This window comes from Oncorhynchus clarkii, chromosome 13 (assembly GCF_045791955.1).
Source record: "Oncorhynchus clarkii lewisi isolate Uvic-CL-2024 chromosome 13, UVic_Ocla_1.0, whole genome shotgun sequence".
Classification (NCBI taxonomy): Eukaryota; Metazoa; Chordata; class Actinopteri; order Salmoniformes; family Salmonidae; genus Oncorhynchus; species Oncorhynchus clarkii.
In genome coordinates, this window is record NC_092159.1 from 53241461 (window position 1) to 53261018 (window position 19558).

A 19558-nucleotide genomic window follows, 5' to 3' on the forward strand; every position below is an offset into this window, starting at 1 on the left:
TGTGTTTGGCAAAAATCTGAGAACTGTCAGTTGGAAATACAAACAGGTAAAAGGTTAATAAAGCATGATGAGGCAGCCATATGGACATACAAAAGTAATGTCTGTATAAATAAAGGTAGGGAAATCCATAGGGTACAAAGGTCGTTAATGTGCTATATTGCTTATCACCACTGTGGACGGGGATGTAGAATACAGGTGCCAGGTCAAGTTCACAACAAGCACCTTCTCAGTAGCACTTAGCCCTAAAAGTGAAAGTCTGACATATTTGCTAGAAAAAATCTCTGTATTATCAAAGTATTGCATCAATTATCCACAAAGTATTCACAAAATTAACATAAAACAAACAAAAAGTCCTCACTGAGGAGCATAATTTGATTTTAAAAACGAAATGTTTCAAAGAAAAAAGGCCATAGGACAATATTAAAAGCGAAATGTGCTTGTAAACATTGTGAGATGTACAAGTGAAATGTCCTTCTGGGGTTCAGTGCTGCCAAGCCTCTAACTTCTGGTGGACAAAATATATGGTTACCTCATGATGTCATAGTTGCAACATACAGTCATACTGTAGCTTACATCCGTTTAGATCGATGTCAAAAATGTGTCCTAACTCCTAAGATAGACAATTCATGGTCAACCTACGTTTCTTTGTTTCATGTAGCAGCTGCTCTACTTCGCCCTCTCAGAAACGGTTTTATTGTTTGAGCAGGGCTTCTCTTTAGGCGTGCACTGCCATTCAATGACGTTAATGGTTAACAGAAAGATAAAGGACGTCCGTTTCCATTAGATCACACAGTTTCTTTCCTCATTCACTGAAACACATTGTCATTTAATTTAATTATAAGGAACATTATAGCCTGCTGAATTGTGGATCAAAGTTGTGGGCTATTATCATCAAAAACAATAGTCTAGAATGAAGTTGGCCCATAAAACCTATAATCTATGCACATGTTTAATGAAAATTAGGCCTATCCAATAACAAAATGTATCCCTAGGCTATAGCCTAAATGGCTTAATGACCGATTGGAAATATTAGGCTAACCTTGTGCGCATTGCGCATCATATGGCCGAGGTCTCTGTAGCTGTGTACGGGACAGGTATGTCTGTGTCCACGGATGCAGACACCGTGTGCGTGTCCTCATCAAGCGGCCCCATCGTCAATACGACAGGCGGGGGCTTCGGTTGCTGTTGGGCATCCCTCATGTGCGTCGTAGACAGCCCGGTCCCTGCCCTTCTCGCGACCCCGCGGGGGGGGCCTCCATTCCGCCGCAGAGAGTTCCTGACACTGTTGGAGAGACGGCTGGATAACCGCCTCACCGCACCTGCGATGCCCCGCTCCTTCTTCAAGAGCCCGACGTCATCCTCCAGCTCCTCCGGGGGGACCTCGATGTTGCCCGTGTACCAGAACACCCACCAGACGAGGCTGAGGAAGATGATGATGGCCCCGGCGTAGATTAAAAAGTCATAGAAGAATATGTCCGCAAAAACACCGATCAAAAGAACAAGCAGCCCGAATATGTCGAAAGACACTGCCAACCAAAAGGCGCAGGAACAGCGACCTAGACCGCGGTACGTCGGCTCCATGTCTCTAAATTGGCTTGGAGATAGGCCTAACAAATACTTTGTTTAGACAACCTTTTCTTTTCTAACTATCATTTGCGGTTGGTTTCCTGGTGGAATTCGGTGAATTCGGTTGGGGTAAAGTTTAAGGTGAGACAGGTGAGGAAGCTCGCCTCTATTCAAATTGTCCTGTGTCACAGCACAGGGCACAGCACAGAGAGGTGGGGCGTGGTAGCCGTAGACAGGTGAGGGAGGGCTGGGTAGACGGGATACTGACATGACACCAACCATATTAATACTGTAAAGGAGGTAGGACATGTGTGACATACATTGTAGAAAGGAGCCATGATGGTTCTGATTTTCTAGATATCGGTCATCAGTCCAATATGCAGAGACGTCAAACATGGCACACTAATGTCTGTTCACCTGTGGAATGACGTTCTGGACAACATTTGACTCATTACGTGTTTCTCTCCCTCATTTCTAAAGAACATAATGGCAGAAATCTATTCACATCCAGATTGTTTCTAGAAATTACAACAGTAATGACAGACACAAAAGCCTACAAGGCTGTGTTTACACAGGCAGCCATATTCTGATCTTTGTTCCACTATTACTCGTTTGACCAATCCCATCAGATCTTTTCACAGATCCTTATCAGAGCTGATCTGATTGGCCAATTAGTGGAAAAAAAATATCTGATTTGGACTTTGTCTGCAGCCTTAGTATAATGTGATTACACCCAACTGCTCACCTGACTGCTAAATAATGGCATGTAGGCCTATTGCCACCTTGTGGTCTTTTGTACAGAAAAACATGTGCCCCCATACAATTTATTACTGTACATTGAAAATGAAAGACTAGTATATCAAATCTAATTTATTACATAATTGCTGCATTATGTTGATAAATAAAATGAGCCTTTTTGACCCAGAAACATAAAAGCTTAGATAATTTAATCCAGCAGCAGTATTGAGGGACAGAGCGAGGGAGCACCCACTACCACTCAGTGTCCAACTGTCCATCATGATTTCAACAATCAGCTATAATAATGTCCGGTAGAATTTTCTGACTCTGTAATCCTGTTTCTAAAGGATTTAGCAATCCACTACAACAGCAGCTACAAGGAAAACAGCAGTTTATGGTGGAAAAACAACTATTACAGATCACAATCAGACAGATGGGATAGCCTGGGCCACAGCAGCACGGCCATGTTCGGATCATGTTAAAACCCCCCAACAGAGCAATCACATGATGTTCCCTTTTACAGGACGAGGTCATTCAATCCCATATTTGTATTAGGGCCTAGATCGAGGACAGCTACTTACAGAAGATAAACAGTGCATTTCACAGAGGTCTCTCTTGCAAAATGGAATCTATATGAATAAGACTAACCTGCATAAATAAAGGTTTTAATAAATACAAATACAAATCCATCTATGTTATGTTACACCTGCCCCCGAACATTTATACATCTTTTAGGAAGTGTGCTTTTCAGAATTATGTTGGTAGAAAACCCCACTAACATGGTTGACCTACTCTACAAAACAACAGTTTTAGCTTGAAGAGTCCATGGCTCTTCGGTGCTGTTCGTCCACCTGAAGCGCCTTGCCATTGACCTTGGTCGGAGCCTTGTGCTCTAGTCTCTGTTTCACCACAGGCACCCACACCAGCCCCGTGACCAGGAACATGAGCCCCGCAGAAAGGAACACAGGACCCAGCAGGTAGGGCACGTTCCCCACCTGGGTGAAGTAGAGCAGGGAGAGGGCCGTGCCCAAGCCGAACAGCACTCCGCCGATAAGGATGGCCAGGATGGGCCTGGTGAAGTAGTACCAGCAGGGGACATTAGTGCCCAGGGTGACCCCGTCAGGGACATGGTTCAGTGGGGTCGTTGCTTCAGTGTCCTGGGTCTCATGGTTGGTGCTGGTGCGGCTGGTTTTAAGATCCATGTCTGACACCGTGACCACCGTGGATTGCATCCTTGGGTTGTGCTGAAGGGATAACAAATCAGAACAGACACCACTTAAAAGTATAGGACTTTATCAATCACTGATACTTCACAGACATACATTCAGAGACGTACGGTTTACTATTTTATCAACCAATCTGTCATTGCAGAACTCACCATTTCAGATCTTATTTGACTTGTTAAAATTGCAATAAAACATGAAAAAATAAATTCCAACCCATTTTTACATTCAATCAAATCCTGTAGTCTCCAAATTAATTCAAAACCATTTAAAAAAAATGATGTCCTCACTTACCATTAGGCGTTTCGCCTGTGTTATCTCTCGCTCTTTGCCCAGTGTTGGTCAGAGGCTGGCTGGCTGCTCCTCTGATGACTACTGTCAAAACCACTACTATGGCCAAAGCCACACCCACACAGAAGAGTGACCCCACCCTGTAGTTCCCTATCCCGCTCTGTGTCCCTCCACCATGTCATGGCGATCTCGGCTTTGCTCCAGTTTGTGCCCTGTTTACATACAGTATATTCTCCCCACATAGCATTTTAGACTATGTATTATTGGAAAATGGAACAGTACATTATTATTTTGGAAGGGCTATGGCAGGGGCATGTCATCATGACTGTTTTTGATGGGGCCTGATGGCCAAATTCGACAAATAAAATCAATTGAATATTGTACATTTGAATGCTACAAATTGATAGAATTTAAGTTTGAAAGGGGCCTGATGCTTATGGAGAATGGGTAATTTATGGTATGGGAGAGTATTATAGACATTCTAATTGGGTCCAGATGTCAGTTGTGTATAGATAATTAGGTTAGCGTGAATACAAGTAATGTTTGATTTATTACATTGATCTGTGATTAAAACAATATCCATTAGAGTAAAACTTGAGAGAAGAGGTGCCACCTGCTTGTCATGTAATTTAGTAGAGTACAAAAGGTACACAAGTGGTCGTCATTACACACAGGCAAATATCCAGCTGTAGGGCACATTCTGTATGAGTTGAAATATAGTATTTTAGGCTTTGAAAAGGATTGCCTGAACACAAACAGCTTTACTAAATTCCATCTTTCTCACGGGGTAAAGATGTATTTTTTGGTATGCATGATAAAGATTAAATGACAAATTTCATGTCAACTTAATTATATTTTTTCCTCTAACGTTAAACAGCACAAATAAAAGAACTAGCACTTCTCCAATTTTTATATTTTATTGTCATAGTAGTTTGCTTTAATAACATGTGAAGGCGCTCAAGCACACTGCCAGAACGCCATATAAGAGAAACCAAAAGTGGGTAAAAGCAATGGGAGACATGTACAACTAGGGTTGCAAAAATTCATTAATTTTCACAAAATTCCCAGGTTTTCCAGAAATCCTGGCTGGAGGATTCCAGATTTTCTGCCTATCCCCCCCCCCCCCGCCCCAATTCTGAATTTTGGGAAGTTAGTGGATATTTTCAACCCTTTGTACAACCAAGATAATAACATTTTGGTTTCAACTTGTTAATTTTTTTTTGTGTAAATAATATATTTTTCTGTATTACAAGCAAATCCTGGTCCTTGTCTGGTTACAGATATAACTGCTGCCATTTTAAAATGTTCAATGATGGAAGAAAAATTTAAAATAAAAAACTAAGAAAACAATTGTGTTATATGGTCATGAGTAGACCAGAGTAGGGGTGTGAGGGAATGGGTTTGGGGGCAGGGCCTAACCCAAAAATGGCATAGCTGAGCTCTCAATATGAGAAAGCTGACTCGTGTGTACTTGATCTCGTTTTTCATTTGCTTAAAAACAGGTTTCTTTTTCAGAGAAGTTTTTTAAGCTGATCATCGACAGGTCAAAGGGGGGAGAGAAGAGAGGGCCGCGAGCAGAGTTCCCATCAATGACCCCTGACTCCACTCTTCACCCCCACCCCACCATGGTGCCAGACTGTGACCGGGGACTCCCATACAACCGCTTCAGTCCCTCTCAGCAACGAGCTTCAACACCTTACCAATGGCAATGGTCTTACCTGAGGAGAGGACACAGACATAGGTTAACAGCAAAGCCTGTCTACTCAAGTCCAAATGGGCTAGTTTAAAATTGAAACTTCATAAGTGGAGACCCTCCACTCTCCGACCCCCTCCTACAGACTTTCTCCCTCTTTAGGGTCCCAATGAATGACCCATCCCCTCTACCACACTCCCCAAACAGTACGTTTCACCACAAATGCAACTCAACCACTAACAGAGACTTTAATCTAGAGCTGGGCAATATGACCAAACTAATCATCACTGTATTTTTATTTTTACAGTATGACCAATTTAAGTTGTTGTATAGTAAAGTTGTACATTTGCTTTATGAGTAGTGAGTGATCCTAGAGTGGCAACACATACATTCTACGTGATTTCAATGAGTCTTTCCCCATTCTGATTGAACAGTATAAAACAATTCAACCAAAACAAATGTCTGCACTTATCATTTCTGCATCTCCTGCACTCAAATGCAATGATGGGAAAAATGACCGAATCGTCATACTTGAGAAAGTAAAGATACGTTACTAGAAAATTACTCCAGTTAAAGTGAAAATCACCCAGTAAAATACTACTTCAGTAAAAGTATTTGGTTTTAAATATACTTAGGTATAAAAATTAAATGTAATTGATAAAATGTACTTAAGTATCAAAAGTAAAAAATAAATACATAATTATTTTAAGCAAACCAGACAGCACTATTTTCTTGCTTACGGATAGCCAGGGGCACACGCCAACACTCAACAATAATTTACAAACAAAGCATGTGTTTAGTGAGTCCTCCAGATCAGAGGCAGTACATGACATGGGATGTTCTCTTGACAAGTGTGTGAATTGGACCACTGTTACATTTTGAATGCTGAGCAGGTACTCAGTACAAGTACTTTTAGGTGTCAGGGAAAATGTATGGAGTAAGAAGTATATTATTTTCTTTAGGAATGTAGTGAAGTAAAAGTTGTCAAATAAAAATAGTAAAGTACAGATAGCAAAAAAAAACTAAACTTAAGTATTATTTGAAAGTATTTTTTACACCACTGCTCAATTGAGAATTTCCATACTGCCATGTAGGGCTGCACGATATGGGAAATTAATCAAGGACTTATTTTTAACCAAATGTTGCAATTACGACTTGACCTGCGAATTAGAGTAAAACTGTTTGAATCATGGAAATATAATGACTATTCTAATTCTATAGTTAGAATATAATAGTGGGCACTTTGAATACAGTGTTTGAGATAACAAATTAAAATGCCAGGGAGGAGTTATTGTGACAGGGAAGGAACTAAAGTGTTGATACGTGTTTCCTAGGGAACCCTATAAGCTTTGGCTACATTGCATGTTCTCTCTTAACTACTTCATGTAGCTAACATATTCCGCTTTGATTTAGAAGATACTGTTGCACAAACATGCTGATTTAGGTCTACACCAGCGCTGGTATTATCAGGCTGTATTAGCTAGCTACGTTTGCTCTTACTCAGTACATTTATTAGCTAGCTATTGGCATTAGTGGCTAACAATTACGTGTCTCACAAGATTTAGGGTCAACTTGCTACGAAAAGACAAACTAGCTGTTTGCTGATGTAAGAAACAAACTAATAGTGTCATTATAGAACGCTAGTGGATTTATATTAAGAATCAAAGTGAAAACAGCATCGTTGTCATCAACATTGTTGCATGTGCTGCATTGACCATGCAGACTCAACGCAAGTGTCTAGTGGTTGAGGAACATCAAATACGCTCCTTGAGTGACAGGGGGCGTGGCTAGGTCTGTGTGGAAAGTGGCAAGGAGAGAAAGAGCGGAGAGAGATGACAAGTAGTGAAGTAACCTATAAAAAATGACATTACACATGGCGTATCACATTTAACAAACCAAACATTCAAATACCGGTATAGAAGGTAAAGAAAAACCCAAACGGGTCGGTCCCTGCATCAACACCGGTATATCATAAAATACGGTATATCACCCAGCCCTACTTTAACCTTTGTTCCAGTTTGGAATACATTTAAACCATTGTTCCTTCCAGCATGGCCATTTAGGGACTACTAACATTTTACATATATACTTTCATCATTCAACAGACGCTCTTATCCAGAGCAAATTACATAAGTAATCAGGGTTAAGTGCCTTGCTCAAGGGCAAATTGCCATTTTTCAAGTAGTCAGCTTGGGGATTCGACCGAGAGACCTTTCCTTTACGGGCTCAACGCTAGGCTACCTGCCGCCGACTAACAGCCCCAGTGATAGCAGACCCCGTACCTTCATCCCGTAGGGTGAACCGTCCCATCTGGGGGAAGTCTTTGAAGGTTTCAAGGCAGATGGTTCCGGCGGTGCGCAGACGGGCAATGCACACCTGGTCCTGTTTCACAAAGCGCGGTCGCGTCTTACTTTTCTCTCCCGACTTCTTGTCTACCAGACAGATTAAGGCCTAGATGTGGAGCGGAACCATCACAGTAACTATACTGGCAGGTCTTTACAACACTATTTGTCAGGTGCAGTTCAAAGGGAATACATTGCAGACTCAAAATGAAGATGGTTCCTTTTGAAGGTTATGGCATTATGACAGTATCTTTACCGTAATTTGCACTTCTTCGATGCAGGTGTGGATGTGGAGGACAGCATTGTAACCAGGGCAGATAATGGACTTGTGTTCAATGATGACAATCTATGAGAACACACAACACAATACTGAGTAAAAACAAACACCAATAAATCCAATGTTTGCCATTAGGGCGACATTCAGACAGGACTACGGTCCAACTCCAACCGCCTTAGTATCTGTGGTGGCATGGTGACTGGCGTACCTGGGCGTCAAAGGTGCGTCCAGAGTGGCAGAGGTTCTCAGCGTTACAGAGGATGAAGCCTGGCAGGATCTCCTCCTCCTCGATGCCCTTCAGTCTCAGCTTCAGGTTCTCTCCAGGAGAAGCATCGTCTGTCTCCACATCATCACTCAGCAAGCTCAACACCTCCACTGTGTGCTACAGGGAGGGATGGAGGGAGGAAGGATGGAAGGGATACGCAGCCATTAACAAGTTCATAATAAGAGATGGAGCGAACACCTTTATGGTAAAAAAACAACAGAGGGAGATCCCGTGTGGCACAGACAAAAATACCTATGACTAAACAACTCTGGCTTAAGATACTTGCCACCCCATTACCTAGGATTAGCTATAGCTCTAATGCTCTGATGGGCGTTGGATGTTCCATGGCAGACTGCTGGAGAATGTCTTACCCTGTTTGGCATCATGACAAGCTGCTGTGCTTTACTGATGGACCCCGACTCCAGTTTCCCCAGGATGACAGTACCCATGTCCTATAGGGTGGGGAACAACAGTAGAACGAGGCCAGATTAAGTAACCCAAGTCAGAAAAAGGTCTTCTACAGTTGTGTGAGAGGGTTAAAAACTAGTGTGGTTTAATAGGCTTTTTATTACCAGGAAATAGGATGTTACATGTACAGTGTAGCTGCTGATGTGGGCAGTACGAATGACATGGCTCACTACAGTTGTTGACCATTAAAGTACTGTCATGTAAAGGACAACCGTATCTAAATAAACACTTAAATATAATGGGTTGGTTGCCATATTAATGGCAGTAGAATAAAAAAGGTTTCATAATGTGGTCGTCTTCACCTTGTATTTGTCTACGATGGGTAATCTGACTGGTCCGTCGCTCGCTCTGTTTAAGTTTGGCAAACTGTCCAGATGTGGAATGAATGGTAACCCTCTGGAAGACAGAGAGGAGATAAACAGGTCAGGACAGTAGCGTCAGAAGAATATTCAATCCATTCACACTGAAATGTTATAGTACCTTTCGTGTGGCTTCGTTAACAGAGAAGGAAGGACAAGAACAGATAGTGCCTCTCCATTTGACTGTTTTCTTCCGTTTCATACCTAGTGAACACAGTCCAGGGACAGCAGTGTAAAAGCTGGTCATACTCACGTATACCAAGTGCACGACTCAACAGGCTCCTTGAGGTTGGCTCCTGTGAGGCCAGAGCAGGGCATGAAGTGAATGTCTTTCTTGGGGTTGAAGCCAACCTTCTTCAAAAATGGCACTAGTTTTTCCTTGCATTCTTCGTACCTGAGTTCAGGTTAAACAAAAAATAAAATTGTGGGTTGAGCTGGATTTCAGATACATAAGAATAAATGTTAAACTCTCGAGCAAATCTTGTAATGATGTCAATGTATGCATGATTTCCGTTAAGGTTCTACAAAGACCCTACATCAACAAAGGATTCCACCCTATGCTTTGACCATAACCACATCATCTTCTCTGTAATGGGTGTTTTCTTGTTGATGTAAACTGGAGCAAGCACCCGTGACTACCAGTTTCCTGTAACCTGATGTGATTTCTGTGCTCTAAATGGTAACTGCGCACCTCTCTAGGCTCCAGTTCACTGTGGGGTCGTCCATTTTGTTGACAAGGATGATCAGATGCTTCACCCCCGCCGTTTTGGCCAACATGGCGTGCTCCCGTGTCTGTCCACCCTTCTCAAAGCCTGTCTCAAACTCTCCCTTCCTGGCTGAGATCACCTAGGCAGGAGAAATACACATTGAAAATCATTCATTGGGGCGGTAGGGTAGCCTAGTGGTTAGAGCGTTGGACTAGTAACCGGAAGGTTGCAAGTTCAAATCCCCGAGCTGACAAGGTACAAAACTGTCGTTCTGCCCCTGAACAGGCAGTTAACCCACTGTTCCTAGGCCGTCATTGAAAATAAGAATTTGTTGTGAACTGACTTGCCTAGTTAAATAAAGGTAAAATAAATATAAAAATTAAAGGAACTCTGACATTGCTGTGTAGATTTCAAAACGATGAATTTTACAATCAAGTAAACAAATATTTATCGTTGTTAATTTCAAATCTTTATTTTTTAAATAATCTTTATATTTACCATTTCAAGAGATCTTTCTCTCAACTGGATATTTTGGTATTTGCAGCCACAAGTTATTTCACACCCCCCCCCCCCCACACACACCTTGAAAAACAGAAGCATGACACAATGGACTCACCAGCACAGCCAGGTCAGCCTGCGACGCTCCTCCGATCATATTGGGCACAAAGCTTTTGTGGCCTGGAGCGTCCAGGATGGTAAAGTGCTTTTTCTCAGTTTCAAAGTACGCTCTGCCCACCTCCACAGTCTTCCCCTTGTCTCGCTCCTCCTGGTTAGTGTCCAGAGCCCAGGAGAGGTACCTGGCAGACAGAGGAAGGGAGGGGGTTAAACCCTTGTCATACTGACAGGCTTTAGTCATGCCATTTCATATACTTTTTGCAGTAGACCCTGGTAAAAAGCAGAGTGTAACTCACCAGGTTTCCCTGTTCTTCTCCTTGGCTTCTCTTTCATACTTCTCCAGAGTTCTCTTCTCTACCATGCCTGTTAAATACCTACCAGTGAGGAAGGGGATAACCAGAGGGAGTGATGAAGAGAGAGGGGGAAGGAGCAAAGAGTGGAGGGGTGGTGAGAAATGCAACAGGTGTTAAAAACCCCATTGGACTGAATGAATCATAACCACAACAGAAAGAGATACTCACATGATTTGTCCTCCAATGGTAGACTTGCCAGCATCTAGGGAGAGATGAGGGACAACAGGGAGTTGTGAGAGCAGATAAAAATGGCCTGTGCTGTCTAGCCTTGTAACAGGGCTGATTAAATGAAAAATGAATACAAAACATTCGTTTTCTATTAAGGCAATAGCATAGTTTCCCCTAGATTTGTTTCTTTGACAGACCCTCCAATCAGCAATCCAGGTGTGACAGTGACAACTATACACCATGGATGTTATATAGGGCTGCCAATAAACATGTTTTATTGGACCAAATGAAACCCCAAGAAATAACAGAGCAACACCGAGATGACCCACACACCTAAGTGATAGTATGTGAAACCACTGCAATAGCCATGAAAAAGAGGAAGAAAGAAGCAGATGTGCCCCCACTCACCAACATGACCGATGAACACCACGTTCACATGTTCCTTCTTGGGCGCGTCTGGTGGTAGGGCGACCACTTTAGGTATGATTGGCACGTCTTCCTCCTCCTCTAGGACTTCCTCCTCCAGAATCTCCTCAACAACTATTGGTCCCCCGTCACCACCAGGCCCTCCTCCTGGTTCTTCCTCATTGGACTCCACCCCTTTCAGGTCCCATGTCTCCTCTGTGGTCATTTCAGAGTCGCCGTTCTCCACCGGGGCTGCCCAGGGACAAACCGAACAGAGCATTAGTGGTGTGGAAAAAATAATAATGATACGAGTTTGAAAATAGATTATTCTGGTTTCAGGTCTGATGTGAAAAAGCCTACCACCATAGCTAAGAATTTGGTAAATTAAGTTTCTCTACAAATGTTTACGTTTAGATAGATAAAATACATGTAATTAGTTTGCCATAACATTTCATATTCAAAGGGGAAAACCTAACTAGGGCTACACTACAGGCTGGCAATGATGTAGAGTACTCACACAGTACAGTTAGAGCATATTAATTAGCCATGAGGGTATTGTTCTACGAAGCTTGTTAATAGTTACTACAGCTAAACTTCTGGCATCAGTTTTGACAAGATTTTACAGCTAAAACTACAGAATGCCAAATCTACAGAACATTAGAGCTTAAGGTCAGAGTTCATTCCAAAAACATTGATACAATTTTCCTTATTTGATTTCTAAAAAAGCAGTTTAACATCTGAAATAGTGTAACCATTCAGCACCCTACAGGCTTTAAAGACCGTAGTAGTGATGACAGACCATGCTGACACTTAGAGCATGGCTCATCATTCCAACTATGAGACGATTAAACACTACAGATTTCACTCTGGTCCTGAGGACCCAAAGGGTTGCACATTTAGTTAACTTAGTACCACACTCCTGATTCCACTTAATCAAAGGTTAAATGAGTTGATGATTGGTGGAATCAGGTGTGTAATGCTAGGGGAAAAACTAAAATGTCTACCCCTTTGGGTCCCCAGGACCAGGAAACACTTGCAGTAGAATATGGGCTAGAGGTCAGTGAGTGTGCCATGGCAGGCTGGGCCTGGACATGTTTGGCTGGACTTCAAGCCTTTCTTCCATCCTGCACATTCAGAACTTTTAGCCTAATGTAAATGATGTAAGACCTCAACAGTAAGGAATGCTGAAGTAATTTTGCCAGTCACAGGAAAAGTCAGACTAATTGAATGGAGTGGCTGGGGATCATTCTGGCCCCCTCTTCCCAACAGAGAAAGGTCCCGAAGCTTCTCATGTCAGTTTCTCTACTTTACCCAGTCTCAGCTCTACTCAGACTATTGAATGAGCACCATTCAAGTTAGATTAAAGCGATTTCGATGTCTGCTAGATCACATAATGATAGTCTTCTACTGTAGAAAAGGCCCATGGAGTTGGTGGAATACTCCTTTAATTCATTGCCATTTACTCAGCTGGACCAGGGGCGCTCTAATTAGGTCAGGTGGAAATGTCCGACAGATCTCAACTCCATAAAAGGAGGAAATTGCCATCGCCTGATCTCGCTGCTTTCTCTTCCTTAACTCCATCTGATCCAGAAGTTCTGTGCGTCCATGAATCCACGTAAGTCCACCGACTATGTTACCTTTCATCTGAATTATCTGTGGCGATCGAGAGAGTGGGCCATTCAGTTATTGTTTATAGGTTTTACCGCGGAGCGCGGCTTGGAGCGCACGCTTCAAACATATTGTGTAATGTGAATTGTCAATGATCACGGCCGTACGGATCCTCATAGGCCAATTATGCAATCGATATGGTTCATATGTATTGAAATGAATTATATGTACACATGAAGACAATTGAAAGAGTGAAATGAGAAATGTCATTGTTTGCTAACTGATTGACTTTGATGGGGATTATAGATTGTATAACCATTCACTGTTTGTATTCTTTCATGATTTATGATAAATAGTTACGAGCCTAAATGACTCGCGGATGATTACTATTGACTTAATGAACTGAACTGTTGACCTCCCTAACTTGTGTTAATAATGAATGATCTGATTTGATCTTTGATTATGAATCTGATTGGATACATGTTATTTGTTTCCTTTGTGATGCAACACAGACTACTCAGTAAATATACCACTTTATGGTTAAAGGAATTCCTGCCTCAGTCTCATCCATTCCTCTGTCACCTGACCACCTGTTCACCTTCACTGTCAGTCATCCTACCTGTCCAGCTACTCACACAGATTCCACTAATCTTTCATCTACATAATATAATAACTAGTATAATGTTACTAGTTACTCTTGTTCAAAACTCATAAGTGCTTTGATTTAAACTAAACACACAGGTAGGCTAAGCTACAGCTTCTTAACACCATCTGCTTCAAACTTCACTCACTGGCTCGGTTACCATCCACGTGGACGCAGGTTCACACTAACATTCTCAAATCTGTATAAAAACCAACATGCACATTTCCCCACCAGAGATGAGTTTCCATCACATATTCCTGTTGCAGATATAAGGCTGTGCGTGATGACAGTGCACATAAAAATACCCTTTGGGGTACAAGTTAAATGGGTTTCCTTCACAACGCGAGTTATGGAATTGGCATGCGCGCTCTAGCCAACAGCACATATAGCCTACCTGATATTATTAGACAAAAAAGCGAGATAATTTTAAATTTGTCAAAACGGTATCCAAGCATCGATCATCACCTTGCACTTTCACCACCCTGTGAAGTTCAGAACTTATTCCATCTGTAGTCTAATAGGCCTAAACCGCATGCTTTCCCAACGAGTCGTAGTGGGAGGACCAAACATGTCAGACTGACTCCAACTTTATGGTGGTTATTATATCAATATTTGTGCACAAGTGTTTCCACCGACATTTCATATAATTCAGTTAAACCAACAAAAGATCCCACATTGTCTAGCGTAGTTATTTTGTCGATATTTTGAAAGTTCCCCACATTTGTTAGTCCCATTAGGCACATTTAACCAACATACTTTACTCGCATAAAAAAAATGGATGGAAACCTGGTTACTGTTCATCATTTTAGACAACTGTAGGCTACTTACAAACTGTATAACTCAAGATCTAAATGAAAATCCCCATGAAACTGATCGAGATCAAATGGTTGGTATGCAGACGTTTCATCGGTAAAACTTTAATTATACCTCACTATGAGGTTGAATGCACACTTTGGGGTAAAGTGGAAAATGGAATAGGCAGAGGCTACAAATACAGAGTTTCCACCCCGCCCCTAACTTCTCAAAACGAATGAGCCGAATCATGTTCTGCGCATGTTATTTCACACACACACACACACGTTCAAGTCTCTCTTTACTCAATTCAAGGGGCTTTATTGGCATGAGAAACATATGTTAACATTGCCAAAGCAGGTGAAGTAGATAATATACAAAAGTGAAATAAACTATGCTTTACTGAACCCTCAACCAATTTGATTGACATGTAGCTCATCTCTCTGCCTCAGTTCTGGAAAGCTGATTGAAACAAACATTCCTAAAATATATATGAAAGCTCTGTGTTGTAACATATTGCTGTAAATAAAAGTGCAATGTGTGTGTAAAATCAATATGTAAACATGACCCAGACATTGTGTAGGCCTATGCTATAATGTTTTCTTACAAAGAAAAATATGCGCACGTGTGACTCGAGTGAAGCGTGTCTGTAGCACAGTAGTTCTCATTTCCCACTCCGGGGTAAAGTGATGGGCTGTCACAGTGAAGTAGCTCTGTAGCCCTGGTGGTCCATCCATCTGTAGTAAGTGCAACACAGGGTGCATTGGTCAATTAATTGACAATTTCCTCTTTGGCTTGCTTACATAGAGCGGGGACTAAAACCTGTTTGCTGACACAGGTGCGAGAGGGCAAAGTTTATAACGTGGCTTGAGCACTTTCACGAGGTGATGAAACCCCCTTTTCTTCTCAACAACCGAGAATGGGCGCAAATATCTGCAGCTATAAAACATAGCTATCGCTCTTGTAATTTCCGTGGCAGAGTCAACTGCAAAGGGTTGCTTTAATGCAGATGGGAGACCGTTATTGTTTTGCATTTCCATCTTGCTCCAGTGGTTGGAATACTGTGGTGAAGTCGGCTTAAATGTGTCATGTTTGAGGCGTTGGCAGGTGTATAGGCATTTTTGTTGATCAGTGGCGACATACTCTGTTCATTTCCGATGTAATCTTCTGGGAAGCAAAAAGGTTTCCAAACAACGGAGAATCGTCCTGGTTTTTGAACACACTACTTGTACAGAACTAGTTCCTGGCTGCGCCTCACAAAAGAAAAGATTTAAATGCGCCAAATTAGATTTGAGTTTTGATTGAGCTCTTGTTGTTAACGGAATAGCCCCCCCAAAAATCCACTGACTTACTTGAGGCATACAACGCAGCGCAGGCCTAGCATTTTTATTTGAGTATTCATTCAGGTTCACAGTGAGGAATTAACCAAGGTCCCTGTACCAAACGGCTCAGTACGAATGTTTGTACCGTTAAACCCGTACTATTGACTGCCTGTCCGAGTCTTGCTTTGTTGATAGGCTGTGTACATACAGCTTGCCTAAATAACAACCTCCCCCCATGAAAAAGAAATTGCCTGTTGCATCGTGCTTATGTTTGCTTTGATTACTGTTACAACAGACAAAGAACAGCGTTTCTTCTAACAAGTGGCAGTGGAGTCACGGAGTGAGCAAGCACTGAGCAGTAGCTCAAAGAACTCGGAGGGGAAAGCACGCAGCGGATCCTGCACATGCACAAAAACCTCTTTAGTCAAAAACTTCAGTTTCGCAGAAAATTAGGAACTGCAGCCACTCTAAATGGAATAAGGCACCAAGTTGCAACACCAGACATCAAGTTTGGTCTTTGTCTGCACCAAAGCTATGTGCGCAGACAAAGCTAGCCAGCATCAATCTGTTTATTATGACACAGTACAGCACCCTCACAGAATTCACTGGCACTACAGCACACCTTAATTCTACTTATAATAGAGGGGGTGGGTTCTTCTAAATATAATGTAACAAGACATTAGCTAATCAACTGGCAGTCATCTACACATAATGAGACTCGAAAGGACACACAGCGGTCAAAAATAGCTGACATAGAGAACACTTCCACGGCAACAATGAATGTGCACAAAAAAAAGTGTTCTAGAAGCTGTACTAGATACATGTCAGAACTTTGTGACTACTAAATGAGAAGACTGAGGCCCACAAGCATCAATTAGTGATTCATACCAGTGACAGTTGCTTTGGTGGACGTTGAACAGTGGGTTGACGGGATTTACGGAGGTCTTTGTTAGAGGCCAGAGGCTGGGCCCATAGATTGTGAGGCTAGCTAAGCTATTCATGGATAATGCTGAACAGAGCAAAATGACCACAGGTGTAAAACACACACGTATACATACCTGCAGTTTCTGCAACCTCCATGGTGGCAACAACTGGTTCAACTTCCGCTAAAAAAAAAGAGGTAGAGCGTATTCACATTAAGTCTTCTTTCATCAGACATTTTTCATCAAATAAAATGTAAGGTGGGATTGGTGTGAAATCTACCAACCAGCACTCTTCCAGTCTACCACAATAGTCACAACTACTACAGTTCTTATGAGGCCAACAAACTGCAACACCAGTTCCCCCAGTTAACTGGTTTGCAATATGTACTATAGACAGGTTGGTTGTTTTGCAACAACCAAAGCCTGCGCAACTATGGGGCAAAACATACATACAAAACATACATAGATTGTTGACAACATGTAAACCATATTTCTTCAATGTTCATTGAAAAAAAAAGGCAAAATCAGCACTTGTGATCTCAAATACATTTTTACAGTTCTTGGTTATGTAGCAAATTTCAGTTAACATGGAATCAGTTAAAACACCTTAACACAAGACATGGTCTCAAGAACAAGATCAAACTGGCTGACAGTAGTCACGATTCCCCACACGGCAGTTTCTTGTCATTGTTGGTAGCCATCTGGCCATCCAGAATCACATCCGACTTCTGCCCCATTGAAGCGTCAACCACTTGTGACATTGTCAGCTAACCCATCTATACGCAACAACACTCCACCGGAAGAGGTTAACCCACCAACAGCTTGATGTTTACTATACTTTTACTGGGCTGCCATTTTCCTCAAGAGCGGTTGAATATCTTGAGTATAAACACACATTGGTGATGTCGATCAACAGCAAAAAGCTTGTACGGCGTGTTCAGCAGGTTAACAGGTAAATTGAGGTTAAAGGATAAGAAAACGGACGTACGTCAAAAATATCAGACTGGGAAAACAGCTAGATTTGAATCCCCTCATGACTTACAGGTTAGTATTGCCTACTAGATCATGCATAACCACCACGACCTAAGAGCTTTTCTAGAAAGGATGGTAATTTATGTTAAGACGAAGCATCTTACATATTCCCCTCCATATTGGATTTGGCAAAAGACAGAACTGACCAAAACATGCCACAGCTCATTTTCTATGAATCTATGAATGGTTCTGACTAGTTATTTCTGCTTTATTGGTCTGCTCAAATGGGACACTTTGTTCACAAGTTTGTCTTCCACAATGTAAAGTAAGATCGTCCACGTCACACCAATAATGTCAACACTAGTTACCAGTTTTTAAAGTTGTCATGTCTTGCAATTTATAAGGGGCAAGGTTGACCCGTTCAAATAATTACTAGTTATCTATCTACAGTAGCTAGTTGGGTACATATCTTGAAATCCTAACTTACATTGTGGGAAGGGTATAGCCTCAAAAAAGCACAATTGGCCAAGAATGTCTAAGCTAGCCATTTCTGACTAACGTTACATAGCCCACGTAGACAGTAAAAAAAAATGTGGGACCGTTTGCCTTACCAACGTTACGTACACAATTGTCACACGACTGACATAGGATAGGCTAACTAACGTTAACTTAGTTATGCCAGTAACTAACATTTGGTAAAATGATAACGTTTTCTACTTTACCTAGTTAACTAAAACCTCGAATGTCCAAAACCTCACATATGTTTACAATTAGTTAACGTATGTAACTATAGACACTGTCGGCGACAGTTGGCTAAAAGCACACTAACCGGCAACTAACTAGTAAGTAGTGGATAGAAACATAACGTTACTATAGTTAGCTAAAACCTACCGAAAATATTAGCTACAAACAAGCCATTAACAATCCATCAACTACCGAATACAGCTAACGTTACAGTAACTTAGCTAACTAACTAGCCTAGCTAAATAGCGTTAATTTGGTAACTAATGCTTACCCTTAACGTTAACTAGCTACTTTACCCGGTCTCTAAAGTGTTGACGCATGTGTGTTGTGGAGCTTGTTAGCTAGCTAACTAAGTTAACTTGCTAACAAGCTAGCTAACCATCTAGCCAAACGCAAACGTGAGTGACCGCGAACTTACCACCGGAATCAGGATCTTCCGAGGGGCCTTTCTGAAAGAAGGACGGGACAAATTCGACGGCATTTATGTTGGGGACAAACGGTTTGGCATTCACGTTGAGGGCGGCGAATTCGGAATCGAGTTTCCCGTCGACCGGGGCCTCAACATCATCCTCTTGTTCCCAGGAATCAGGGGCAGCGTCTCTCGGGTCCATCGTGGGTCTTTGCTAGATGTTCACTACTGTGGATAAATACTTGCGTTACGCAGTTGCTGAACTAGTGTCCGCCCCTATTATTAACCCGTTGTTGAGGTCACCTGATACAATTGATCAACCTTCCCCTCTCTTAAGTCTAATATGTTTTCGATTTACTTGCAATAAAATAGCCGGTTTCTCTCGGTAAAGGGATACGCGAAAGCAATATTTTACTCAGCACTCCCAGCAAGTCCTCGTGTGCTGCTGACTCTCCCCAACCGATGGGAGCGACAACCAGTTGCATACTGGGAGATGCGGTGCATTGCAGGTGTCGCCGTTATTCAGTAGAACGTAATGGAGGATGCGAGAAAACTACATTTCCATACACACGGAAAGCACACTTTTTACGTCAACGTTACTGACCCATCTTGCAGGTTCAACATTTTTTAGTTCCGATTCGGCAAACGTTGCACGAGACGCTCAAAGGCCAGTCT

At 42.0% G+C, this 19558-nt stretch overlaps 2 protein-coding genes across 2 annotated transcripts; both read right to left on the minus strand.

Annotated features, from left to right (window-relative positions):
* Window positions 1-1056: 1056 nt before the first annotated feature.
* Window positions 1057-1581, minus strand: LOC139424042 (transmembrane protein 238-like). Its single transcript, XM_071175728.1, has one exon. The coding sequence runs from the start codon at window positions 1579-1581 to the stop codon at window positions 1057-1059; it is 525 nt and encodes a 174-aa protein (XP_071031829.1).
* A 3135-nt stretch (window positions 1582-4716) lies between these two features.
* LOC139365075 (eukaryotic peptide chain release factor GTP-binding subunit ERF3A-like) lies at window positions 4717-19371 on the minus strand. The gene is made up of 14 exons (XM_071102439.1): window positions 18893-19371; window positions 16894-16941; window positions 11474-11722; window positions 11066-11099; window positions 10841-10918; window positions 10546-10726; window positions 9914-10068; window positions 9476-9616; window positions 9166-9259; window positions 8767-8847; window positions 8339-8512; window positions 8110-8199; window positions 7794-7962; window positions 4717-5536 (listed from the first exon to the last, which is right to left on the minus strand). Exons 1-14 carry the CDS (start codon window positions 19083-19085, stop codon window positions 5484-5486), a joined length of 1740 nt encoding a protein of 579 aa, XP_070958540.1. The 5' UTR covers window positions 19086-19371; the 3' UTR covers window positions 4717-5483.
* Between the last annotated feature and the right edge of the window lie 187 nt (window positions 19372-19558).